The 23,106-nt window shown below is 39.8% G+C and overlaps 1 protein-coding gene across 1 annotated transcript; it reads left to right on the top strand.

Moving 5' to 3' along the window:
* The first annotated feature begins 612 nt into the window (after positions 1-612).
* LOC127127031 (heavy metal-associated isoprenylated plant protein 39) lies at positions 613-2,734 on the top strand. The gene is made up of 3 exons (XM_051056115.1): positions 613-886; positions 1,174-1,249; positions 1,960-2,734. The coding sequence occupies exons 1-3, from the start codon at positions 881-883 to the stop codon at positions 2,406-2,408; spliced, it is 531 nt and encodes a 176-aa protein (XP_050912072.1). The 5' UTR covers positions 613-880; the 3' UTR covers positions 2,409-2,734.
* Positions 2,735-23,106: the final 20,372 nt, after the last annotated feature.

Below are 23,106 nucleotides of genomic sequence, written 5' to 3'. Positions count from 1 at the left end.
AAATGAAATTCGGAGAATTATCTCTAACATTATTATCATATCATCATAGATGAATGAATGTATGTCATTTAATCTTGTTAGTATGTGAGAATCATAAACTCCAAAATCCTTATAATGTTGGTTCTATAGAATTTAAATATCATTGTAAAAACTATACTAATATGTACAGATATCTGATTTGAAGTAGACAAAGTATCCATCAATACATCAATGGTGTCGTAGGTCGAGGTACAACAAGCACATCAAAGGCGTTCCTTCATAATTTTGGAACACATTCACACATGTACATACTATAAAGTATAAACAACCGAAAAACAAATATCAGCAGGACACATGTACATGTTAATAAACAACCGAAAAAGAAATTTCACCATAAAACATGTACATGTTATAAACAACCAACATTTCTTTTATGAATAAACAAGCAACATCATTTATTCATACCTTCACCACACCAATATAAAACAAACATTTCGGTCTACACCTAAATTCCTCCTCATCCAAACATTACAATACGTGAGGTAATTAATTAACTTAATTAAACCAAGAAAAAAAAAAAAAAAAAAAACACAACCTCAACCACTCGTTTAACCTTGTGGTAATGTTTGCGACCCTTAACCAACTTCTCTCTCTATTGCATGTTTAATTTTCTCTCTCTCTGTCTACCTTTTTTATTCTCTCTCCTACTCTGCAAAACCTTGTTTTCATTCTCATTTATCGGTATTAAAGTGTGTCGTGTCCATATTTTTTCAACATTATTTGATTTCGTATACCGCATTCTCTCTTATCTCTTACTACCTTTTTCATTTTTCTTTCTAACTTCTCTCATTTTCAAGTTTCTCTTCCTCTCATCTTCATAAACCCATATAGGAACACTAAAATGAAGGTATCTGATTCTCACTTTTCTATATTTTTTTTTTCATTTATCTCTATCCAAATATTTCACTAGAATCTTGATTCACTCATGATTCTCCTTAAACTTTAATGTTTTTCTTTCTCTCTTTCCCTTTACCCTGATTTTCATGTTTATGAATTGAAATTCTTATTTTATGTGTCACTTGTATCTTGATAGTTGGGATTTTGTGTCTTGTAATGTAAATTAATATTTTTATTATAAGATAATTAATTATTTGAATTAGGACTAATAATATATGTGATTTTATATGATTGCAGAAGTTTGTGCTGAAGTTAGATTTGGCAGATGATAAGGCAAAACAGAAAGCCTTGAAGACAGTTTCAACACTCTCAGGTACTAAATCATAAACAACATAAGTAGTTGTGATACCTAAATGGTTGGTTTTTGAGAATTCTTAAATCAAAAGGAATGTTACAAAAATTTTGAGATCTGGCTGTGAGAGAATGAATTGATGGGTAACTAATCAGTGGTAGGTGATGAAAACTATATTGTTATTTTAATCAATTAAACATTTTATACCATAATTAATTTTTTATTATTTGGATGAAGAAATATGCTAATTGTCTTTTACTTTTGATATCTATTTTTTTTTTTTACTTAAATAGACAGTGACTTAGGTATCAGTTAGCACGTCATAAAAAAAAACAATTGTTCCGTTGTTATATTAAAATATTATTCAAATGAGTTTTCGTGATTCGAAAGGAACATGTTTGTTGTATCCACTTTCATATACAGCAAGAATTGATTGATCTACTAGACTACTACACATCACAAGTCATTATTTAAACATATAGTATATGATTCACATAATCTGGATCAAGAAAAATTTAATGCTGTCTATTTAGTTTTCCTTTTTTTGATGAAAAATTTATATCGTCTATCATATAGTTTTCTATTTTTTAAGCGTGAAAGGTGAGTTAAAATTTTTTATAAAATTATTTTTTTCAATTAAATTGTGGTTAAATAAGATCTGTATATTGCGGCTAACATATTAAAAGCATCAAAGAACTTGAGTGTGGTCTCATAATGCTTGTAATATGTAGGGATTGATGCCATCACCATGGACATGAAGGAGAAGAAACTAACTGTGGTAGGGAGTGTGGATCCAGTAAAAATAGTGAGCAAACTTCGAAAATATTGGCAAGCGGATTTAATCTCTGTAGGGCCAGCAAAGGAGCCAGAGAAGAAAGAAGAGCCGAAGAAAGAAGAACCGAAGAAAGAAGAAGAGAAGAAAGAAGAGGGAAAGAAGGAGGGAGAGAAGAAAGAAGAGGAAAAGAAGGAAGAACCGAAGAAAGAAGAAGAGAAGAAAGAAGAGGGAAAGAAGGAGGAAGAGAAGAAAGAAGAGGAGAAGAAGAAAGAGCCAGCACCAGCACCAGCACCTGACCCTGTTTTAGAAATGGTGAAGGCTTATAGGGCTTATAATCCTCACATGACAACATATTATTATGTTCAAAGTATGGAAGAGAATCCCAATGCTTGTGTCATTTGTTAAAATGGGGAAAGTTTGAGAAATACGAGAGAAAGATCAATTCTCTTTGATGAATTATATGTGCATGTTTTGTATAAAGTTTGTCGAAATTAATTCGACAAAGTTACTCTAATACCAAACATGCACTATAAAGGAGATTGTCGCCAAGAAGAGAGAAACTCTCATTGTATATAATTTGGTGGTGATCTTTTAAGTTGTTATGAGCCATTAAGGAATTTGTAGAGAAGGAATAAAATTTTGAGGTACTCCATTTTGTTTTGAAATGATAATGTACTTGTGATACTGATTTTCCCTTGAATAGTTCTATGCATATAATTAGTAATTGTGTACTTTTTTATTCAAAATAAAAGTTTTATTTGAGTTTCAATCTTAATTGAACAATTTTTTAGTAGACTTTATTTAGATTGCGTTTATTCGGGCATATGTATGAGAAAACAACATCTTTTTTGACATATGACAATATTAAATCTAAATTTGCATGTTTAGATTTGTTACTGCGTCAAATTGTGTGAATTCGCAACTCAAACAAAAACAAAATCCAATCTTAACAACCCAACAAAATTGAGTAAGAAAATTACTAGTAATTTTTTTTGAAGATCAATAAAAATAGCATTGTATCTAAAATTTGAAAACTTTTTTCATTATTAGTTTATGTGATTGTAAATTTGGAATGTCACGCTAAGAATATGGTTTTATATTATGGGAGAATCTCAATCTTATGACACTCACTACCACTTGATGTGATAAAGAAAATGTACCTTTATCCTATTATGTGGAATTGTCATGTCCTTTGTCATGTGGGACATTGGTGGCTGAAAAGCAAGTTACCCCTATCACGTTGTGTAGTGAAAATCTGAGGGTAGGACACAAACCTTATACCTTTTTTCCTTACATCTATGATGCAAAATATACACATGAAAAAGTTTAAATAAATCAAAGATAACTCAATTATATGGTCCCATGCATTATTTCATATCGATATTGAATTATTGAATTTCTAAGGTCCCATTCAGTTATATTGGCCGGTCTTAGCTATCATCATCATGAAGACTCTTTTTCTAATGAACTTTCTGATCCATTGTGTTGGTTGGAACCATATAGCTTATGGAATTTTCTGCTTATAGAATCATAATATTTTTGATTATTTTCAATGTGTGGTTCATGCCTATCTATCAGATCTATGCTTAATTTTTAATACATGATTAAATATTATTTAGTGGTGTACAATTAAAGTGAAACCCTCCGTTTTCATTCCTTTTCACTTTTATTTTATTCTCCATTAAGACAAAAAAGCTAAGCTACCACCTTAAACTTTTATAGGTGGAGGGTCATCTTACGTTTGTATTTTATCTTAATTTAATACACATGGTGACAACTTCACAATCTGTATATGTACGTTACAAAGCAATGGCATGTGATCAAATATTAATCAACATTAATTTATATTTTATTATTTAATATTTGAACTCTGTCTAGAGGTTTCACATGCTCTCATTAATTTCTTTAATATTAACGAAAATGTAATTAATTATTTTTATTTTATATTTCATGTATTTGCATGCTAATTAATTAACATGGTTTAGGTAGAAAGAAAGTGAAGTAGTAGAAGAAGTGGTTGATGATGATGACAATGTTATGGATGATATTGGTACGTAGATGGATTTGACTAATGACAGGGTTGATGTTTTGGACGGTGAGTGGATGATAAATCATCGTCATTCACTTCATTGCATGTCCTTTCAACAATGAAACAAAAGTCCCATAAATAATGGAAAAATAAGAATCCAATATTTTTCAGCAGGAAATTCAATATTCACATTTACAATATGCAAAAAGTTAGTTCTGAAAATGTCACTGTTTAATTTTATGCCAGGGAATCTCTATAAGGATCAAATATATAAAAGTATCACTATTATTTCAATTTAATTCATAGTACGAGAAAAGGCATGATAAACATATACGGTCTTAATCAATTTCGACCTCCTATCAATTTTTCATTGATCTAATCGGGTCATGATCTACACGATATGTTTGATTCGTCATAAACAATTATAACCGTCTTTTATATATAATGCTATGCTGTATTCAATTCATTTTCACACTCAAATTATTTCTCATTTATTTACTGACTTAAACGTTAGAATAATCTTTCAGATCCATCATACTCCGACGCAGAAGCACATTCCACTGCACCACTCTATCTCATTCGGTCATCAACTATTTTTAATTTCTGAATGAAACAATTATATAAAATTTATTACTTTAAGCTTTAATTTGGAGATGTTATGATACAAGGTTTCGAAATCTCTCATTGGAACTTAACATAATTAGTTAGGGAATATCTTAGTTTGTTATACATCTCTTAGCCTTATTTTTTAACAAATGTATGAATTCATATAAAATGTAGTATTGTTCTATCAGCTTCAATTAATGAATCATAATAATAAAATGTAGCCTTATTTCCAAATGAATAGTTCAAAATGAAGATATACTCATTTGGTTATTTCCAATAATATTTTAATACTCTTGTGCTTACACTCAAGAGTATTCCCTTCAAAACTAGAGTCTCGAGCTTAATTTGCACACTCAGATACTTCTCATCACCTTACACCCTATGAGTTTTAATTACAAAATAAAAATCCTTATATAGGACATAGAAAAGTACATGTTGGTAATAGGTTTTTTTTACAAAAAATAACCCATTTTTTCAAGAAAATTCCCAAAATACTCCTGATTTCAAAAAAAATCCTAAAATACCCCACTTTTAGGAGGAGTCTCCAATTGAATTGGCGACTCCTCTTAAAACTTGAATGGAGGCGCCAATTGGATTGGCTAGGGCAGGTGCCATAGCCAATCCAATTCGTGCCTATGTGTAAGTTTTAAGAGGAGTCGTCAATTCAATTGGAGACTCCTCCTAAAATGCATTTTTTGTCCTATAAATAGATTCGTTGTGTGACTAATTGTTCCACATCTCATATAATCATTTGGCGATCATGTTTGGTGTTCGTCGCCGATACGGAAAGGTGATTTATGCGAGAGACAAACCTCAAATGATGATGCTGTTTTGGAACATCACCACATTCGATCAACTGAAGAGGGAGCTGGTTCGTTGGTTAGATGGGAAAATACCAGAAGGGGAAAAAATCAGAAGTATTGAGAGACTTGACAGTATATTTGGTTGGGTGCGAATGAAGACTGATAAGGATGTTAGGGAAATGATGTTCGGTCGAGACGACATCAATTTGATTATTGTAATCAGTTAGAAATATTAATGTTTTCAGATGTTTTGTACTGATGTTTGTTGTGAATCTCGTTGTAACAAGAACTTAATGATATATAATGATGGAATGTTACAGAAATACAATATTACAAAAAGCTTAAGACCTAGATGATGCTCCTCGATTGAGACAGTTGTTCTTATTGTGTCCTGGTTGACGAAAGATACTACATAATCTTATCATTTTATCTGTGGAATCCATCTCTGTTCTTATACGTGTGCTGTTTGGCCTTCCTTTCTTCTTTCTACGCATCTCGTCATTGTGCCAAACAATATCTCCTTCATATGGAGGCCAGTAATCCTCCATTGGTAGTACTGAGAAGCTTTGAGTATATACATTTATGGTGGTGTTGGCCTTGTACACATCAGATAAATGGTTGTAAGCGTCTTGACGAGTATAAGTGCATGCTGCTATGCCATGGGAGCAAGGTATGCGGAAGGCCTGGAATTTTCCACGATCGCACCAACTTCGGTTTAATCTAACAGCGTAGGCTAAATTTGGTCTCCCCTCGTTGTTGCCCATTGTTTCCTGGACGCTGAAATTTTGTCTATGACGGTCAAAGACTGTTACAGCGTGTGTGCTAGCTTTGATGCTCTCCTCTTTCATAACCTTCATGCAACACTCACTGAATACTTTCCTGGACATTAACACTGCACTTCATCTTTCACCTCTGGTTGCAAACATAGAAGCCAACCTATAATAGGTTGATCTTACCAAGGCGGTTATCGGCAGATTTCAAATTCCTTTGAAAACCCCATTCATGCATTCCACAATTTTTGTTGTCATGTGGTCCCATCGATAACCTCTGTCAAATGCCCTTGTCCACTGCTCTACTGGTATGTTATTTATCCATCTCCCTGCGTCTTCATTAGACAGTCTAATTTCATCACGATAATATTGAAATGACGGTTGAGTTAAAGCATACCCAGCATTCACCACCTTCTTGCGAAGATTCTTATCTTTTATAGCACGCATGAAGTTTTGTGCAATGTGTCTGATACAGTAGACATGGGTAGAAGGAGGATCATGTCATCCGTTGTCATGGTTGTTGTAGGCACTCTCAATGGCAACATGTCTATCAGAAATCAAATAGAGATTGGCTTGTGGAGCCACATGCGTTCTGAGATGTCGAAGGAAGAAACCCCATCCACCAGCCGTTTCACCTTCAACAAGAGCAAAGGCAATGGGAAAGACATTGTTGTTTCTGTCTTGTGCAACCGCCATGAGCAAAGTACCCTTGTATTTTCCGTATAACCAAGTGCCATCAATTTGAATAATAGGTTTGCAGAATGCGAAACCTTTGATGCACGGGTCAAATGCCCAAAAGAGACGGTGAAATATTCTATTACCTGTAGCACAGGTTCCGTCTGGCATCATTGTTGACACTGTCTCCATAATTGCCACAGTTCCTGGGACATATGTTTTTAGTGCCCATAAAAACCGTGGTAATTCCTTGAATGAATCCTCCCAGTTGTCGAAAACCTGTTCAACAACCTTTGTCCTCGCAATCCAGGCTTTCTTGTAAGATGGAGTATAATTATATGTTGTTCTGATATGGGATATAATAATACTCACCTTCACTGATGGGTCTTTATTAACCAACGGCAGAATGTCTTGACATATCAAAGTTGCGCTTAGTTTACGGTGATCTTGTTCAACGTTAGTTGCAATGCAACTGTGCGGTGGGTCTATTGAAGCGATCTCCCAAGAGTCATTTTTCTTCTTGTAAGACGCAGCCAAATGAAACTTACAAATCATGTTACGACATTCGATAACATACCTTCTAAAATTAGTGCGTTTCACTGTAAAGTCAGCAGAGTTATTCATGTGGAATTTTTTGATTGCCAGAACACATTCTTCTTTGGTACGAAACATGTCTCCCACCTTTAATTCGCCTTCTGATCTCGGATACGGATTATAGAAAACACTGTTGGATGTTTCATCGTCGTGAAGATCCATATTTGTCATATGTTGAGGCGGATTGTAGACATGACTAGGAGGTATTGGTGGTGGTTGATCATCATCTTCATCGTCGTTGTTCAGCATGTGATCAACCTGTATCTCGGTCTCCTCTTCTTCTTCATCAATGACATCCACTTCTGCCTCTGCTTCTGGGTTGACGTCATCTGACCATTGTCGATCATCTTCACCAGATTCATCCTGACAGGTTAGTTGAGACTGTTGAGATGATATACATGGTTGAAGAGTAATGTAAAACTCAATACAGTTGTAGCCTGAATGTTCATGACTAACAAACATGTATTCAACATCTTCATCATCTCGTACCTTAAGGGGGAAATACTTGCATTGACCATTCTCAAAAAATATTGGATTTTGATATGTGATCTTTGACACAATACCCGATCCTATAAAGGATTGTATTCTTTTTTTCAAATGCAAGAAGGTTTCATTTATCTTGATCGTGATTCTAATGGTATCAGTGTTTCGAAAACAAAAACCATGTAGCTCAGACTCGTATGTTTCACTGTTGCAGTGAACGTTGACACTGTATAATGATGAAGATGACATTGTGCATATGAAAATTATTTTCTTACTGCAGATGAATGTGAGTGTAATGTCTTGGATGTTGATAGTAAGACACTTAAATAGATGAGTGAAGTGTCTCACATGCTAGCTAGTTCGGAGTGACATGTCGGACATGCAAGCTAGTCCGAAATGACGTGTCGGACATGCAAGATACTCTGAGATGATGTGTTAACCATGCAAGCTATCAAGAAGTGACTTGTTCAGCATGCAGGAGACAAGTCAGCCACGTGTCAGACATGCAAGCTAGTCCAAAATGACGTGTCGGACATGCAAGATACTCTGAGATTATGTGTCAACCATGCAAGCTATCAAGAAGTAACTTGTTCAGCATGCAGGAGACAAGACAGCCACGTGTCAGACATGCAGACACACACTCCAAATGGATTGGCGCCTTCACTTATTCCTTGCACATGGGCGCCAATTCAAGCGGAGACACCATGCATTCAGACCTCGAAACCAAGCAAACAGGCCTAGGTCTTGCATGCATGTCCCTATGGAGGCTCCAATTTGAATGGCGACCCCTCTTAAAGATTGTACATGGTCGCCAATTCAAGTGGAGACACCATGCAAGCACAACTTTTCATGCTCCCATCCATTTGCCTATAAATACATCCACTCCATCAACACTTCTTCCACACCATCACTCTCACTACTTCCTCTACAATACTTCTTCTACAATTTCATCTTCAACAACTTCTTCTAGTTTCATCTACACCAACCCCCCACCAAAATGTCTATCCTCACAATGGGCGAAGCACATAGAGGAACGGTTGCAAACATCGCAACATATGTAAGTTTTTTCTTTTGTTAACTTTTTATCTTTCATCTTCACCAACCCCATTTTATTTTGACATACCAACTTAGTCAAGTTTTTTATTCTTTCTTTTATAGGATGTATCAAGGTTTCGAACTCGGGTCCGCGAACATGTCCATATGGACCCGATGATTCAACCTTATGTTGAACTCGCCGGTTTTGGTCATATTAGCAAGATTTTGTCTTGGTCCATAGATAACAAATTCATTCTAGCCTTATGCGAAAGATGGAGACCAAAGACACACACATTTTGGTTCCCAACCGGTGAGTGTACCGTGACGCTAGAAGACGTCTACATGCTTTTAGGACTACCCATTGAAGGCAAGGTTGTTAATGGTAAGACCAACTATGCAAATTCAATTTGCATGGAGCTCTTAGACACTGATTTGTTAGATGATAATGCTAGAGGTCAAGGTATACTACTCTCACGCCTTAAGTCATACTATAATAGTTTATAATTAGATGAGCATTCTATCGAAGATGCTCGAATAATAAAAACTAGGTGTTACATAATGCTGTTAATTGGATCGTTTTTATTTCCCAAAGGTAGTGGTTCTAGCATGCATATTATGTACTTACCTCTACTTAGACATGTAGATAGAATAGGAAGTTACAGTTGGGGATCTGCTTGTCTAGCCTATCTTTATAGCTCCTTGTGCAAAAACTCCCACAAAGACACATCTACATTTTCTGGATGTGCTGTTTTGCTACAAGCATGGGGTTGGTCAAGACTACCGTCTCTAGCACCGGTCAATAACAACCCTTTCACTTTTCCATATGCACAAAAGTAAGTTGTTTAATTTGCTATATCTTTACTTACTTCCTTAAAGTTTATTACCTCAAACTAATTTTTTTTGACTTTTTGGTGTAGATGGTCGGCACGTGGTATGAGTTACAACAGATGTCCGAGACACTGTATTACTCAGTATCGCAACCTGTTGGATCACCTTCGACCGACAGACGTAAGCAAAATAACTTAATTATTTCGTTATATTTTGTTAACTTTTTCTACATTCATTATAATCCTATCTTCTTTCATATTTCAGTTCATTTGGCGTCCATACCTTAATTTGGATCATGACCATGAGGTCAACGCTGAAGACGCAGCCGTATGGACTGCATGCACACCGATAATACAGTTCACAACTGTGGAGATGCACAACACCGATCGTGTGAAGCTGCAGTTCGGTATGGTCCAGAATATCCCAGATCCCCCAGCTAGCCTAGGAGAATGGCATCTGCGTAAAGTTAATGACCAATGGAACTTCAATCCATGGCAAAGCTTCGCAAGATCGGAGTGTTGCAAATGGAAGCACATTCATGACCATATCTTAACTGACGCAGTCATGCCAACTGAGGTAAAACCAAGTCGTACTTATATGGCTTGGTACAGATCGGTTGGTTTTCAGTTCATCGCCGAAGATATGTACCTATATGACCCACGCCAAGCAACTTACACACAAGAAGGATCAACATCTAACCCCCAACAACATTCTCAGCCCGGTTACTCACAACCCCCTATCCGTCAAACTTTCCGTTCCACAAACACACACATACAACCAAAACATGCCATTCATCCAACCCCAATACCAAGAGCATACCCCATACCACCACCAACAAATTGACCATCAACCTGAGACCCAACATCGCTTTGCACCCACACCATCACCCTACCAAAGTCGCCTTAGCCAAAACACCAACCGCCCCTCTTCCTACCGTAGCCAAGAAGCCCAAACATCACAAAACCAAAACATCCAACAACCCTATCTCTACCAAACACCTTAACAACCTTTCCAACCTTTCCTCAACGCATCATTCACACCCATGTCTCCCTTCAACCGTCCCGGTCGCCCATCCATGAGTCAACCACATCCCAACTTCTCTGGCATGGGTCATGAGCTCAGCTACGACGGTACACCATCAATGCATACTGAAGACTATGCTGACTTGTCTGAATACCTCAACGGACCTTCTCCTGTAGTTGGTAGTGACACTCTTGGCCCCTCAGATGATAAAACACCGGTGCAAAATCGTCAACATGGGTTAGGGCCAAGGGTTAGGGTAGCTAGAGGATGTGGGACCGGAGGACGGTTAGGTGATCCCGGTCATCACCATTAGGTTTCTTTGTGTAAACTCCAAGCTTTATTAATATCAAGTCGTCTTATATCAAATTTATCTTTCACTTATACCATAAAACACAAAAAATGCATTTTAGGAGGAGTCTCCAATTGAATTGGCGACTCCTCTTAAAACCTACACATAGGTGCCAATTGGATTGGCTAGGGCACCTGTCCTAGCCAATCCAATTGGCGCCTCTATTCAAGTTTTAAGAGGAGTCTCCAATTCAATTGGCGACTCCTCCTAAAAATGGGGTATTTTGGGAATTTTTTTGAAATTAGGGGTATTTTGGGAATTTCCTTGAAAAAGTGGGTTATTTTGGTAAAAAAACTTGGTAATGGTCATGACTTAGAAATAAAGTATATTGTTTTTAGCTTGTTTTTCCTTAAAATTCTTTACTAGTAGTGGGTTAATTCTTGACAATAGCTTGCATGTTCCATCCATCACTAGAAATCTTTTATCTATTTCAAAGTACTATAAACATAACATTGTCAATTTTGAATTCCAATGTGATAAATGTTCTATAAAATATCAGGATTCTGGGAAAATTCTCATTGAGAAGTTTCTAGATGCTAATGACCTATATTGCTTTCTCGAGCTACCATTGGATCTATCAAACTATAATCGCATCTCTAAAATGTGACTATATGTTCTTAAAATGTATGATAGGTTTTATGATCATAAAGAAAATAAACACTACTATAAATATACATTTCGTAACATCTTCTTACTTCGATCATATATTCCATAGAAGTATTAACTCATATTTAGGCGCCTTTATTTTTTATTGATTATTAAAACGCTTTTCACCATGTTTTGTGAGTTTAGCCTACTTTTAAAAATCTCTCATTTGGTTTTGGAGGTCTCCATACTTAAAATTTCATTTTAGTTGGGAATTTAGCCATTGAAAAACTCTAGTCCTTGTAAACGGAGGTTCATGGACATATCTTGTCTAAATCTCTCAACATATTGGAAAATCTCAAGAAATAATTCTTGGAGAGAGGAGTAGGTAAATTCATTAGACCAACCTCTATAACTCTGATATTTTTATCACACCTTGTTACTCTTTACATTCCATTCATTTATTTTCACTACAATTCTATTTTCTTATTTTCGCTGCTTTTACTCTGTTTGTTTTTACAAAAGAGTTTAAACTTCAATTTTGTATAATACTTTATTTTGAAAATGGATTTTTAATCTCACACAATTCATCCCTCTTGTGTTTGGAGTTTCATGTCCAACAAGTGACATTCGAGTCTAACTTCTATTTAAAGACTAATCGTCTCATAAAGAAGATGATGACTATAAACATTCCTCCTTTTAACAAGAGTATTTTAATGAACACACTGTCGCAACCTGAAAAATACAGTGCGCGAAAAAACAACCGGCGAAAGAAAATGACAGAAGAGTCGCCACCGTGCGTTATTCATCCCAAAGGAGGGAAAGGAAACGCTCGAAGTAAACCTGAAAAAGGAAAGGACAAGACGGGGTCTTGCAACCAAATCTTGGGTTCGGGAGTCGGTTATGCGAAGGGAAGGTATTAGCACCCTTACGCATCCGTAGTACTCTACGGGATCCACTTTTGTAGTTCTTGTCTAAAGGGTGTGGGTTTATCTTGTGCTGTTTACCAACAAAAAAAAGGTTAAATGAAAATGACTCGCGCGGATGTCGCATCCACTGCATACGTATCTCATCTGAATATGAGAATCAGAGTCTTCGTAGCTCGGCTACCTAGGGGTTAAGGGTAATTGTGCTCGCTAAGACATCGCGTCTTATGCCTACGTATCTCATCTGGAATGAGAATCAGAGCAAGCCGTAGTTCGGCTAACTATGGGGTTATGGATTGGGTTTTGGACGAACGACGTCACTACGCAATCTACCGGATGCTCGACCTTTGGAGACTTACTCGCCTGTAGTAGAAGGAGTTAACGTGTTGCTTTGGGTTTTAGGGTTTGGGATGCTCAAGGGCAAAAAGGCAGTCCTTGACGAAGGAACTGCGCTACCTGCAGGGATACGAACACATACAAAACAAACATGTATAAAGTAAATGTGCCAACAAGGGGCTCAGAAGTAAATAAACAAAAGAAAACAAATGCCTCCTATCGAGGTCTTCCAGCTAAGAAAGCGATAAAATGCGGAAAAGAGGTAAAAGTACCACACGGATAAAGATCCGAAGTAACAACAATTAAAGGAGTAAGAAACCCAGGGATCTCCCAAGCTAATGCCATCAAAGAAAGGTGAGTCAGTACAGGTAATCGGAATGAACCTCCAGGGGGTATCCCACAAATAAAGTGGGAAAACCACGCAAACCATCTCTGCAAGAGTCTGTGAGCCCTCACAAAAACTCAACAAAAGGGTTAGTGAAACACGATAAGCATTTTTTTCATGGATAACAGTATGGTTTCAGAAACCTCAAACCCTGTGGCATACATTTCAGAAATCATGTGATTAAACATTCAAGGCATAGGTTTCACCCGTTCATGCATAATTAAACCCGTGGGCAAAAACATAATGAAATTCATCCATCATACCTCATACATTCAGATGATCCAAATTAAGAGCATAAAATCATGGGAATGAGGCAAACCTGACGGGAGAGACCGGTTGAAATCAAATGGCACGGCTGGGTTTGCAAGGCAATGTTAGGGTTTGCGTGAGATGAAAGTGTGTGAGTCAGATTGAATTTTTCAGCGCTGCCTGGGGGTTGCTCTGAGTTCTCTGTCAGGTTTCTCTTCAGGTTTTGTCCAGGGTTTTGTTCCAAGGAAACCTCAGAGTATTTTGCTTCCCTTCCTTTTTCCCCAGGGTTCTTCTCTCACTATCTTTTTCCCAAACAGGGTAATAGGAATAGAATGGAATTTTGTTTCACTGAAACTCTGAATTTATAACCTGATTTTTGTGATTTTGTGGGCTCAAATGAGAGAGGTCCAAGTCCAAGATTTTTCTTTTCTTTATTTATTTTTTGTAAAAAATTATTATTATTATTTATTTATTTTTCGTTTTTTTTTTCGTTTTTTTTTTTTTTTAAGTTTCTTGGATCTAATTCTGATTGACATGATGAAATGCAATATGAAATGCTAAATGAATGCATGAATGAGGAGGGCAAATTTTGGGGTGTTACAGCTGCCCCTATTCAATCATCAGCTAATCCGAGTAGGATGAAAGCGGACAGCTTATCAGACAAACGGGGTGAGCTGTGATTGAATACCAAAGACAGACCGAAAATTTGCGCTCCGAGAACACCACAAAAACGCGGAAATACACCGCGCTGTTTATTTTTCTTCCGATCCTCTGGCTGGATCTGAATCAGTCTTCTGGCTTAATCTGGAGTTTCGATCCTCTCGCTGAACCTATACTCAATTTAGTCCTCTGGTTGGATATTAATTTTGATCCTCGGGCTGGATACGATTTTGATCTTCTGGCTAGATCTTCTTCGATCTTTTGGCTAGATCTCCTTCGTTTCGATTCTCTGGCTGAATCTATTTCCTTTGATTCTCTGGCTGAGTCTACTTCGATCTTCTGGCTAGATCTGAATTGTTTCGATTCTCTGGCTGAATCTATTTCCGGTCTTCGGGCTAGACCTGACTTCGATCTTCTGGCTAGATCTTCTTCGATCTTCTGGCTAGATCTCCTTTGTTTCGATTCTCTAGTTGAATCTATTTTCTTTGATTCTCTGGCTGAATCTACTTCGATCTTCTGGCTAGATCTGAATTGTTTCGATTCTCTGGCTGAATCTATTTCCGGTCTTCGGGCTAGACCTGACTTCGATCTTCTGGCTAGATCTGGATTGTTTTGATGATAAATTTCCATCATTAGGATCCCGCATCTAAGGCATGCGCTGTTTGACCCTCTTTTGAAATCTACACCCAACCTTCATATTAGATATGCAGCTTCGAGAATATTCCACTTTTGGGCTTCGTACATATTCTTCGGGCTAGAACATGTTGTAACGACTCCTCAATTAGACTTGGGCTTGCTGGGGAAATAAAGCTTGTAGGCGACTTCACTGGGGAATCTTCAAATTGAGCCTTAGGCTGGCTTACTGGAACACGATTCTCAGGCTGAATCTTCGAAATGACCCTCAGGCTGGATCACTGGAACACGATTCTCAGGCTGAATCTTCGAAATGACCCTCAGGCTGGATCACTGGAAAACGATTCTCAGGCTGAATCTTCAAAACGACCCTCAGGCTGGATCACTCACGCTTGATCCTCTGGCTGGATCTCATGATCTTGGTTGTAAAGTAATTCTTCAGTCTGCTTGGAAGAACCTGTTTATCAGCTTATGTGTATGCTTGATATGATATGCATGCAAATGCAAATGTTATGCATGGTGTAAAAAGAAATCTGCTTGGGGAAGCAAACTCCGGTAGGGAACAGATCGCTGTATCAATCCTTGAATGCTCTGTGGGGAATGATCCGTCTGTCGGGACCAATGAGCCACCAAAAATAAATTGGCTGCTTGAAAAGTTGACCTTGCGGGGGGAGTATCAACTATGGAAACTTTGTTCGGCGAGGCTTTGTGAGGAGAGTCTGTGGGGAAAACACTTCCTGGGGAAATGTCGTAGGAAACGACCTTTGCTGGGGATATGAACTTGCTAATCGCCCTCAAGCTGGGGATTAACAAATCTGTTAAAAATAATCTGCTGGGGAATGAGATGAACACTGGGAACACCACCCTCTCATCTGTTGGTTATGCAACCACTCCGCTGTTACTAGGAAGATACAGTCTGACACTGTCAACTCCGCTGGGGATATATAGTCTGGATACTGTCAACTCTGCTGGGGAACATGCTCTACTGAGGAGAGACTTTGTCAACCGCTTGGGGATGAGGATTCATGACTTGGCATCCGGTTCCTGTGACCTGCAACCAAAAATACACGTATGCCTCGGGGGAATTACTCGGTTTGAATTCACCGTCCGGGATTAAGCACATTCAAAGCAATTTTAAATGTTTTCCTGTGCAAATCATCTGCAAAAGCCACCATTATGTTCATATGCAATATGTTTTATCAAAAATTCGGACATTTTTGCAAACAAACTGATAAATGAAAAATAAAGAGGCTCTTTAACTGAATTATTCGACTCTTACTGGGGAGAAAATTTGTGCCAGCAATAGGCGAGGGTATCAGGAAGCTGATCCCTGAAAAGAGGTGATCGCTATAAAAAGAGAACTATCCTAATGGCAATGGGGATACGGGGTCCCACCGAGTTTCGACTCTGCTATGGCTCGTATGTCCTCAAGACGTTCTGCTCATCTTGCTTTCTGAAGTGGATGATTAGTCGATCTTTAACCTTCGAAGATTGCCGGATTGAATGAAACGGTGATATAACACTGATGAACTCAGATCACAGTCATTCGCTTATTCCCTAACTTTTGCCTGGATCGCCCCCTTTTCGGGTTTTCAATCCACCGGGATACCCATTTTTGCCTGAGCCGCCCTTTTGGGTTTTCGACTCACCGGGTGTACTCTTTTTTTATATCCCTAATTTTTGCCCGAACCTCTTTATTCTTTTTTTTTTGTTCGTCGGGATGCCCTTTTTTTGCCTGGACTATTCTTTTTATCGTCCAGCGGGTCTATTTTATGCGAAGTATTTTTTTAACTGCGTCTGAGTTAATAGGGGACGGGAATCCTTCGCCATCCATGGTTGTTAGCATCAAAGCTCCGCCATAGAAAATCCTTTTAACCACGTACAGACCCTCATAGTTCGGTGTCCATTTGCCCCTGTGATCTGTGTTGGGAGGAAGAAATCTTTTGAGTACCAATTCACCGACTTGATACCCCCGAGGGCGCACTTTCTGACCAAATGCTTTCTTCATTCGTCTCTGACCGAGATACGTCAATTCTGGGTACGTAGTTCCAGCATAGCACCTTAATCATCGAAGACAAGGTAAGCAAAGCATCAGCAAATTGGTTTTCTTCAAAAGAAAGTCAACAATCTTCTCGTGTAGTCTCTGTAAGGAGCCAGATGAGGCTGAGGTGTATACCATTTCCCGTTGGTTTGATTGATGACCAAAGCTGAATCCCCGTATACATCCAGGGTTTTAATCTGTATATTGACGGCTTCCTCAAGTCTTAGGATACAAGCTTCGTATTCGGCTTCATTGTTGGTGCAGGGAAAAGTTATTCTGGCACCAAATGGCATATGAACCCCCTTCCGGTGTGATCAACACTATACCAACTCCGCGACCATTGACGTGGACCGCCCCATCAAACATCATAACCCATTTGGATTCAGGGTCAGGCCCCTCCTCCGGGAGTGGTTCCTCTCAATCTTTTGATTTGAGAAACATGATGTCCTCATCAGGAAAGTCAAACCTCATAGGTTGGTAATCATCAATCGGTTGTTCTGTAAGATAGTCTGACAAGACACTTCCCTTGATGGCTTTTTGTGAAGTGTATTAGATGTCATACTCTGTCAGTATCATTTGTCACCTAGTAACCTTTCCGGTAAGTGCTGGCTTTTCAAAAATATACTTGACTGGATCCATTTTTGATATCAATAGAGTCGTGTGAGTCAACATATACTGTCTTAGTCGGCGAGCAGCCCATGCCAAAGCGCGGCAAGTTTTCTCGAGCAATGAGTATCTTTGTTCACAGTCGGTAAACTTTTGCTAAGGGAGTATATTGCATGCTCTTTTCGACCTGACTCGTCATGCTGACCGAGCACACAACCCATTGACCTTTCTAACACAGTCAAGTACATGATCAACGGTCTTTCCTCTCGGCCTGTAGACTTGCCTCGATCTTGATCTCTTTCTTGTCGTCTGCGGTACCGATGTTGACGGTCTCGATCACCTCCTGATAAGGTGTAATAGCTCGGTCCTCCTGTTTCAACAATCTGGCTAACCCTTCAGGCAATTCACAATCTTCCTCAACCCCTTCTTCGGCTTAATAGATAGGATTGTCGAAGTCATACTTGGCCATAGCAGTGTCGTTAGTAGTGAGATCCGGGTGGTCAGCTCTGCATGATGGAGGATCATGCTTTACCTTAGAATGAGAGATTTTTTTTTGGAAAGAAAGAAAAAACGAAAAAAGATACATTGCCATTTTTTTTGTAAAAGTAGAAAAAACTGAAAGAAAGAGAACACAAAATTGTTTGTAAAAGCCGTCCTTTATTGATGATAAAAATAATTGCGAAATGTAACTAAATGGATGGCCCTACAAATGAGCCGTTACACCTTGGGCAAAGTGTAAGACTTTATTATGCATGTAATAAAGGAAAACAATAAAAATCACTCTTTCAGTAGAGTAACCCGGGCGGTTTTTTCAGACGACCAATTGTCGAGCTTTTCTCCCGGGACACACGGGCGAATCCAGCTATCTAAGTCACAGTCGCTGTCAGCCTTGTCTTCATCTGCAGCATTGACGATGTGGGGAGAAACCAAACCCCCGTTGGAGAGAGTACCGGTTTCATTCTTCTGAGATCCCGGAGCATACCCCAATCCAAACTTGTCTTCTTTGATGACTGGCTCCACAAATTTGCCCCAGCCTTGGACATTACCAGCTTTAACCACTTCGACAGCTTGCTTGTATGAAGAGATAGAAGTCCCGACCTTCTCAAACTCAGGTGAAAAGACAGCTTCGGGCGCGACCTCATTGATGTTTATGGCTTCGAAGCCCTGACACAGCATCTCGTGCATCTCGCCGTCCATCTCTACATACTTAAATGTAGACAGGTGGCTAACAAAAATATCCTCTTCACCACAGACAATGACAACCTGACCTTCTAGTTCATATTTGAGCTTCTGGTGGAGGGTAGAAGTAACAGCACCGGCAACATGAATCCAAGGCCGACCTAGCAGACAGCTGTAGGCAGGCTGGATATCCATCACATAAAAGGTACTCTTGAATACCTGCGGTCCAATCTTAACTGGCAACTCAACTTCGCCAAAGACAGCTCTCTTAGAGCCATCAAAAGCCCTCACAACTAAGTTACTTGGCCTCAGGATGGTGTCATCGCAATCCAACTTTATTAAGGCTTTCTTTGGAAGAACATTCAGAGAAGAGCCTGTATCAACCAAAACATGGGAAAGCATCACCCCTTTGTACTCCATTGTGATATGCAAGGCTTTGTTGTGATTCCTGCCCTCAGATGTCAGGTCATTATCGGTGAAACCTAGCCCCCGGCTAGCGTTTACATTGGAAACTACCGACTCCAGCTGGTTAACAGTTATCTCCGGTGGAACATAGGCCATATTCAGTACTTTCAACAAGGCTGCTCTGTGCGCCTCAGAGCGCAGCAATAGTGAGAGAATGGAGATCTTTGAGGGTGTTTGATTTAGCTGGTCGACTACCTTGTAGTCACTTTTCTTGATAATCCTCATAAACTCATCCACTTCCTTCTCGAATGCGGTCTTAGGAGGATCTTCCTTAGTAGTAACCTCTTCGGCGACCATCTGTTTCCCTTTAGCCTTGGCGGCTGCCCCGGCTTCAGTATTCGCGCGTAATATTGATGGTGCAAATAGGCGTCCACTGCGAGTGAAGCCACCAACCCCTCCAACATTGTCTACATCGGAGCTACCAATGTCAATGTCTTCTTCGTTAACTTTCTGCCCCTGGCAGTAGATATCAGCCCCATAGTGCCACGGGATAACACTGTCTTTCTCATACGGAACGGGTCCTGGTATTGTGATGGTGATCGGACCAACCAAAGTCGGTTGAGGGCTGTCAGAGTAAATTGCAACTGGTGCTGAACTTTCGATGTTCACCGGTGCTGGTTCTGTACTTTCTGGGAAATATATTATTGTCAGAGCGAGTCTCTCGGGAACATATATTTCTTCAGGAGTGAAATAAAACGTCACCGTCGATACATCATTCTTCACTGGATGGGCCTGATCGAACTGAAGACAACCTTCATCTATCAGTTGCTGAATACCCCTTCTCAATCTGTCACATCCGTTTTCGGCAGCTTGACAATTTCTGCACTCTTCCCCACAGCCCGGGAAAATCTGTCCTTTCAAAAGTCGGTCTTTAACCACCGATAGCGAAGTCTTCACCTTAGTCACATCAGAAACCAAATTCAAAGTTTCCCCACTATCAACAGCATTAATCCTCTGCCCGCCGTGAGCCGGCATCGGGTTCTGGATAACATTAGGCACCGGAGCAAAATTGATAGCCTGGGCATCTCTCAAATCTTGTACCTTTAACTGGAGAGCCTTGCAATTATCTGTAGTATGGCTAGGTGCGTTGGAGTGAAAAGCACATCTGGCGTTGACATCATAACCTCTAGGCAAATTATTGGGATCGATTGGTGGGGCCAGAGTTCTCAATGTAACCAGATTCATGTCAATCAGCTTGGGAAGTAATACTGAATAAGGCATTGGGATTGGCTCGATGACCCGGTCCGTCTGCCTTGGACGTTGTTGATAGTGTCTCTGCTGACCCGAATTACCTCCTTGTTGTTGATTGTTGTACCTGGGTTGTTGTTGCGGATGATAATGCGGTTGAGGAACAGGTGTTGGAATAGTGACTGTGGCCACTTGATCTTGATAATAATTAGGGCGTCCTCTACCCCTGCCTCTGCCGGCATACACAACGCTTGCCTCGCCTTCTTTTCTTCGCTGACCGTTACCAACAAACGGTCTCTTGGGACCTGATGAGTTGGAAGCACTATTGTCTTGAATTCGGCCCATCTTCAACAGACTCTCGATTCTTTCTCCAGCAATTACTATCTCTGCAAAGCTGATTGACGGGCAAGCAACCAATCTCTCAATATAATTGCCTTGAAGAGTGTTCATGAACATGTCCGCCATCTCCCTTTCAGACATAGGGGGTTGGACGGACGCAGCAATCTGTCTCCAACGCTGAGCATACTCTCTAAAGGTTTCCTTGGCAGTCTGAGACATACCTTGCAACAAGGTACGATTTGGAGCCATGTCCAAGTTGTATTGATATTGCTTGACAAAGGCCTCTGCCAAGTCTTTCCAGCTCTTGATGGTAGTACGAGACAAATGAGAATACCATTCACGAGAAGCTCCAGTTAGGCTGTCTTCAAAATAGTACATCCACAGCTTTTCATCTTCCGTGTGAGCTCTCAACCTTCCCAGATAAGATTGGAGATGAGTGTGTGGGCAAGAAGCCCCGTTGTATTTCTCAAAAGTAGGGGGTTTGAACTTGTGAGGAATCCTTACTCCCTGAACCAGACCAAGATTTGTGACATCAAAGCCTTAGGAATTTTTAGACTCCAAAGATTTGAGCTTCTCAGCAAGCTCATCCATACGGCGAGTGGTCTCGAGGGCCTCGTCGTGCAAAGAAAATTGATCTTACTGATAATCTTCAGTAACGGGGCGCCCGTTAATCCGAATTTTCCTTAATTCACATTGTACCTTCCGCCAATACCATTTCCAACATTCCCTGTGTTGCCAACATTACCCGGGTTTCCATCAGCATTTGTGTTACCCGCGTTACCAGTGTTCACAGGGTTATCAACGTTCCCAGGGTTACCAGGGTTTCCCTCAGCATTTGGTATCTCCACCTCCGAATCGGGTCTCGGTTGCTCAACCAATTCCCTCAGCTTTTCCTGGCCTTCTGCCATACCAGTCATCAATGTCATGAACTGATCCATCCTTTCACGCATATCAGCCAGCTCTTTTTGTACTTGGTCCATCGCTAGCTGTGGACGATTTTCCTTTGTCGGGTACCTGTGGACTCGCTTGGGACCAATAACTGCCTGATACAGGGAACAAACATTAGACACTGCGGTGACACCTGCAAAACAGACAAGGGTTAATATGCATGGTATGCGATGCACTGCTTGTTCAGTTTTAAGGCACCCCCATTTTGAAAGGGAATACCCTGCAAATGAATAAGCATGAGATGTTGGATGCAAATATGCAGATGATGTTATGCAATGCAAAGGCATGTCAGTCAGAATTGATGGATCCGCTTGAACATCTGTCAGGTTGCACTGCCTGGAGAGAAATTCACTGAGGAATATAATACAAGACCAAAACTCTGCTCCAGAAAACCGGGTTGGTTTGAGGTTAAGGTTTCCTGAATTTAGCCCGCCCCTCACTGGTAGGTTCTAAGAACAGAAGTTCGTCAGCTTCATCCCTTCAGGCGCGAATAATACGTTTACCACTGAAGGTTTGGTATTATTACGGGACAAAAGACCTCCATTGACTCCCCTCAACAGGACATCCTAATAGCAAGTTCCCAGTCTCGGGATCCTCGGATTGAGCAGCGAGAATGCGCCCACTAGAGCTAACATAATCACGTCTCGAAGGAGAGGCCTCGACTGAGTTCTCGGGAAATGGTCACCAGAGTCGACGATTTCTAGAGGAACATCCTGCCGTTACGGAACACCCGTAAGACATAATATATCCAAAAGAAACCTCGTCTGGGTGTGGTTCTTCACGAACGACTTAACATAGCAACACGCCACGCAAGCCTCATGATTATCCACTCTAAAACCTGTGTGTACACTCAAGCCTGGGTAATGGGCTTATCTCTCATAGAACACCCCATCCCAACAAACAAACAAACAGATCCAACAGATACAATAGATGCATGCAAGCAAGTAAGCAAATAAATGTACAAAAGCATGAACACCCAATAAACAAGAAATCACACAAGCTAGGAGGGACTCGCTTAGGGAAGATGGACCAGCAAGAGGTCAACTTCTTTCAGTCCCCAGCAGAGTCGCCAGCTGTCGCAACCTGAAAAATACAGTGCGCGAAAAAACAACCGGCGAAAGAAAATGACAGAAGAGTCGCCACCGTGCGTTATTCATCCCAAAGGAGGGAAAGGAAACGCTCGAAGTAAACCTGAAAAAGGAAAGGACAAGACGGGGTCTTGCAACCAAATCTTGGGTTCGGGAGTCGGTTATGCGAAGGGAAGGTATTAGCACCCTTACGCATCCGTAGTACTCTACGGGATCCACTTTTGTAGTTCTTGTCTAAAGGGTGTGGGTTTATCTTGTGCTGTTTACCAAAAAAAAGGTT

Source organism: Lathyrus oleraceus, chromosome 3, assembly GCF_024323335.1.
Source record: "Lathyrus oleraceus cultivar Zhongwan6 chromosome 3, CAAS_Psat_ZW6_1.0, whole genome shotgun sequence".
Taxonomy (NCBI): Eukaryota; Viridiplantae; Streptophyta; class Magnoliopsida; order Fabales; family Fabaceae; genus Lathyrus; species Lathyrus oleraceus.
The sequence above is the reverse complement of the archived record's forward strand: the minus strand, read 5'-3'. Positions and strand labels throughout refer to the sequence as shown.

Bases quoted from the DNA above. Each gene is read 5' to 3' on its own strand.
- LOC127127031 (XM_051056115.1), top strand. The intron at 1,250-1,959 runs GTACTAAATCAT...TGTAATATGTAG, and splicing joins GACAGTTTCAACACTCTCAG to GGATTGATGCCATCACCATG.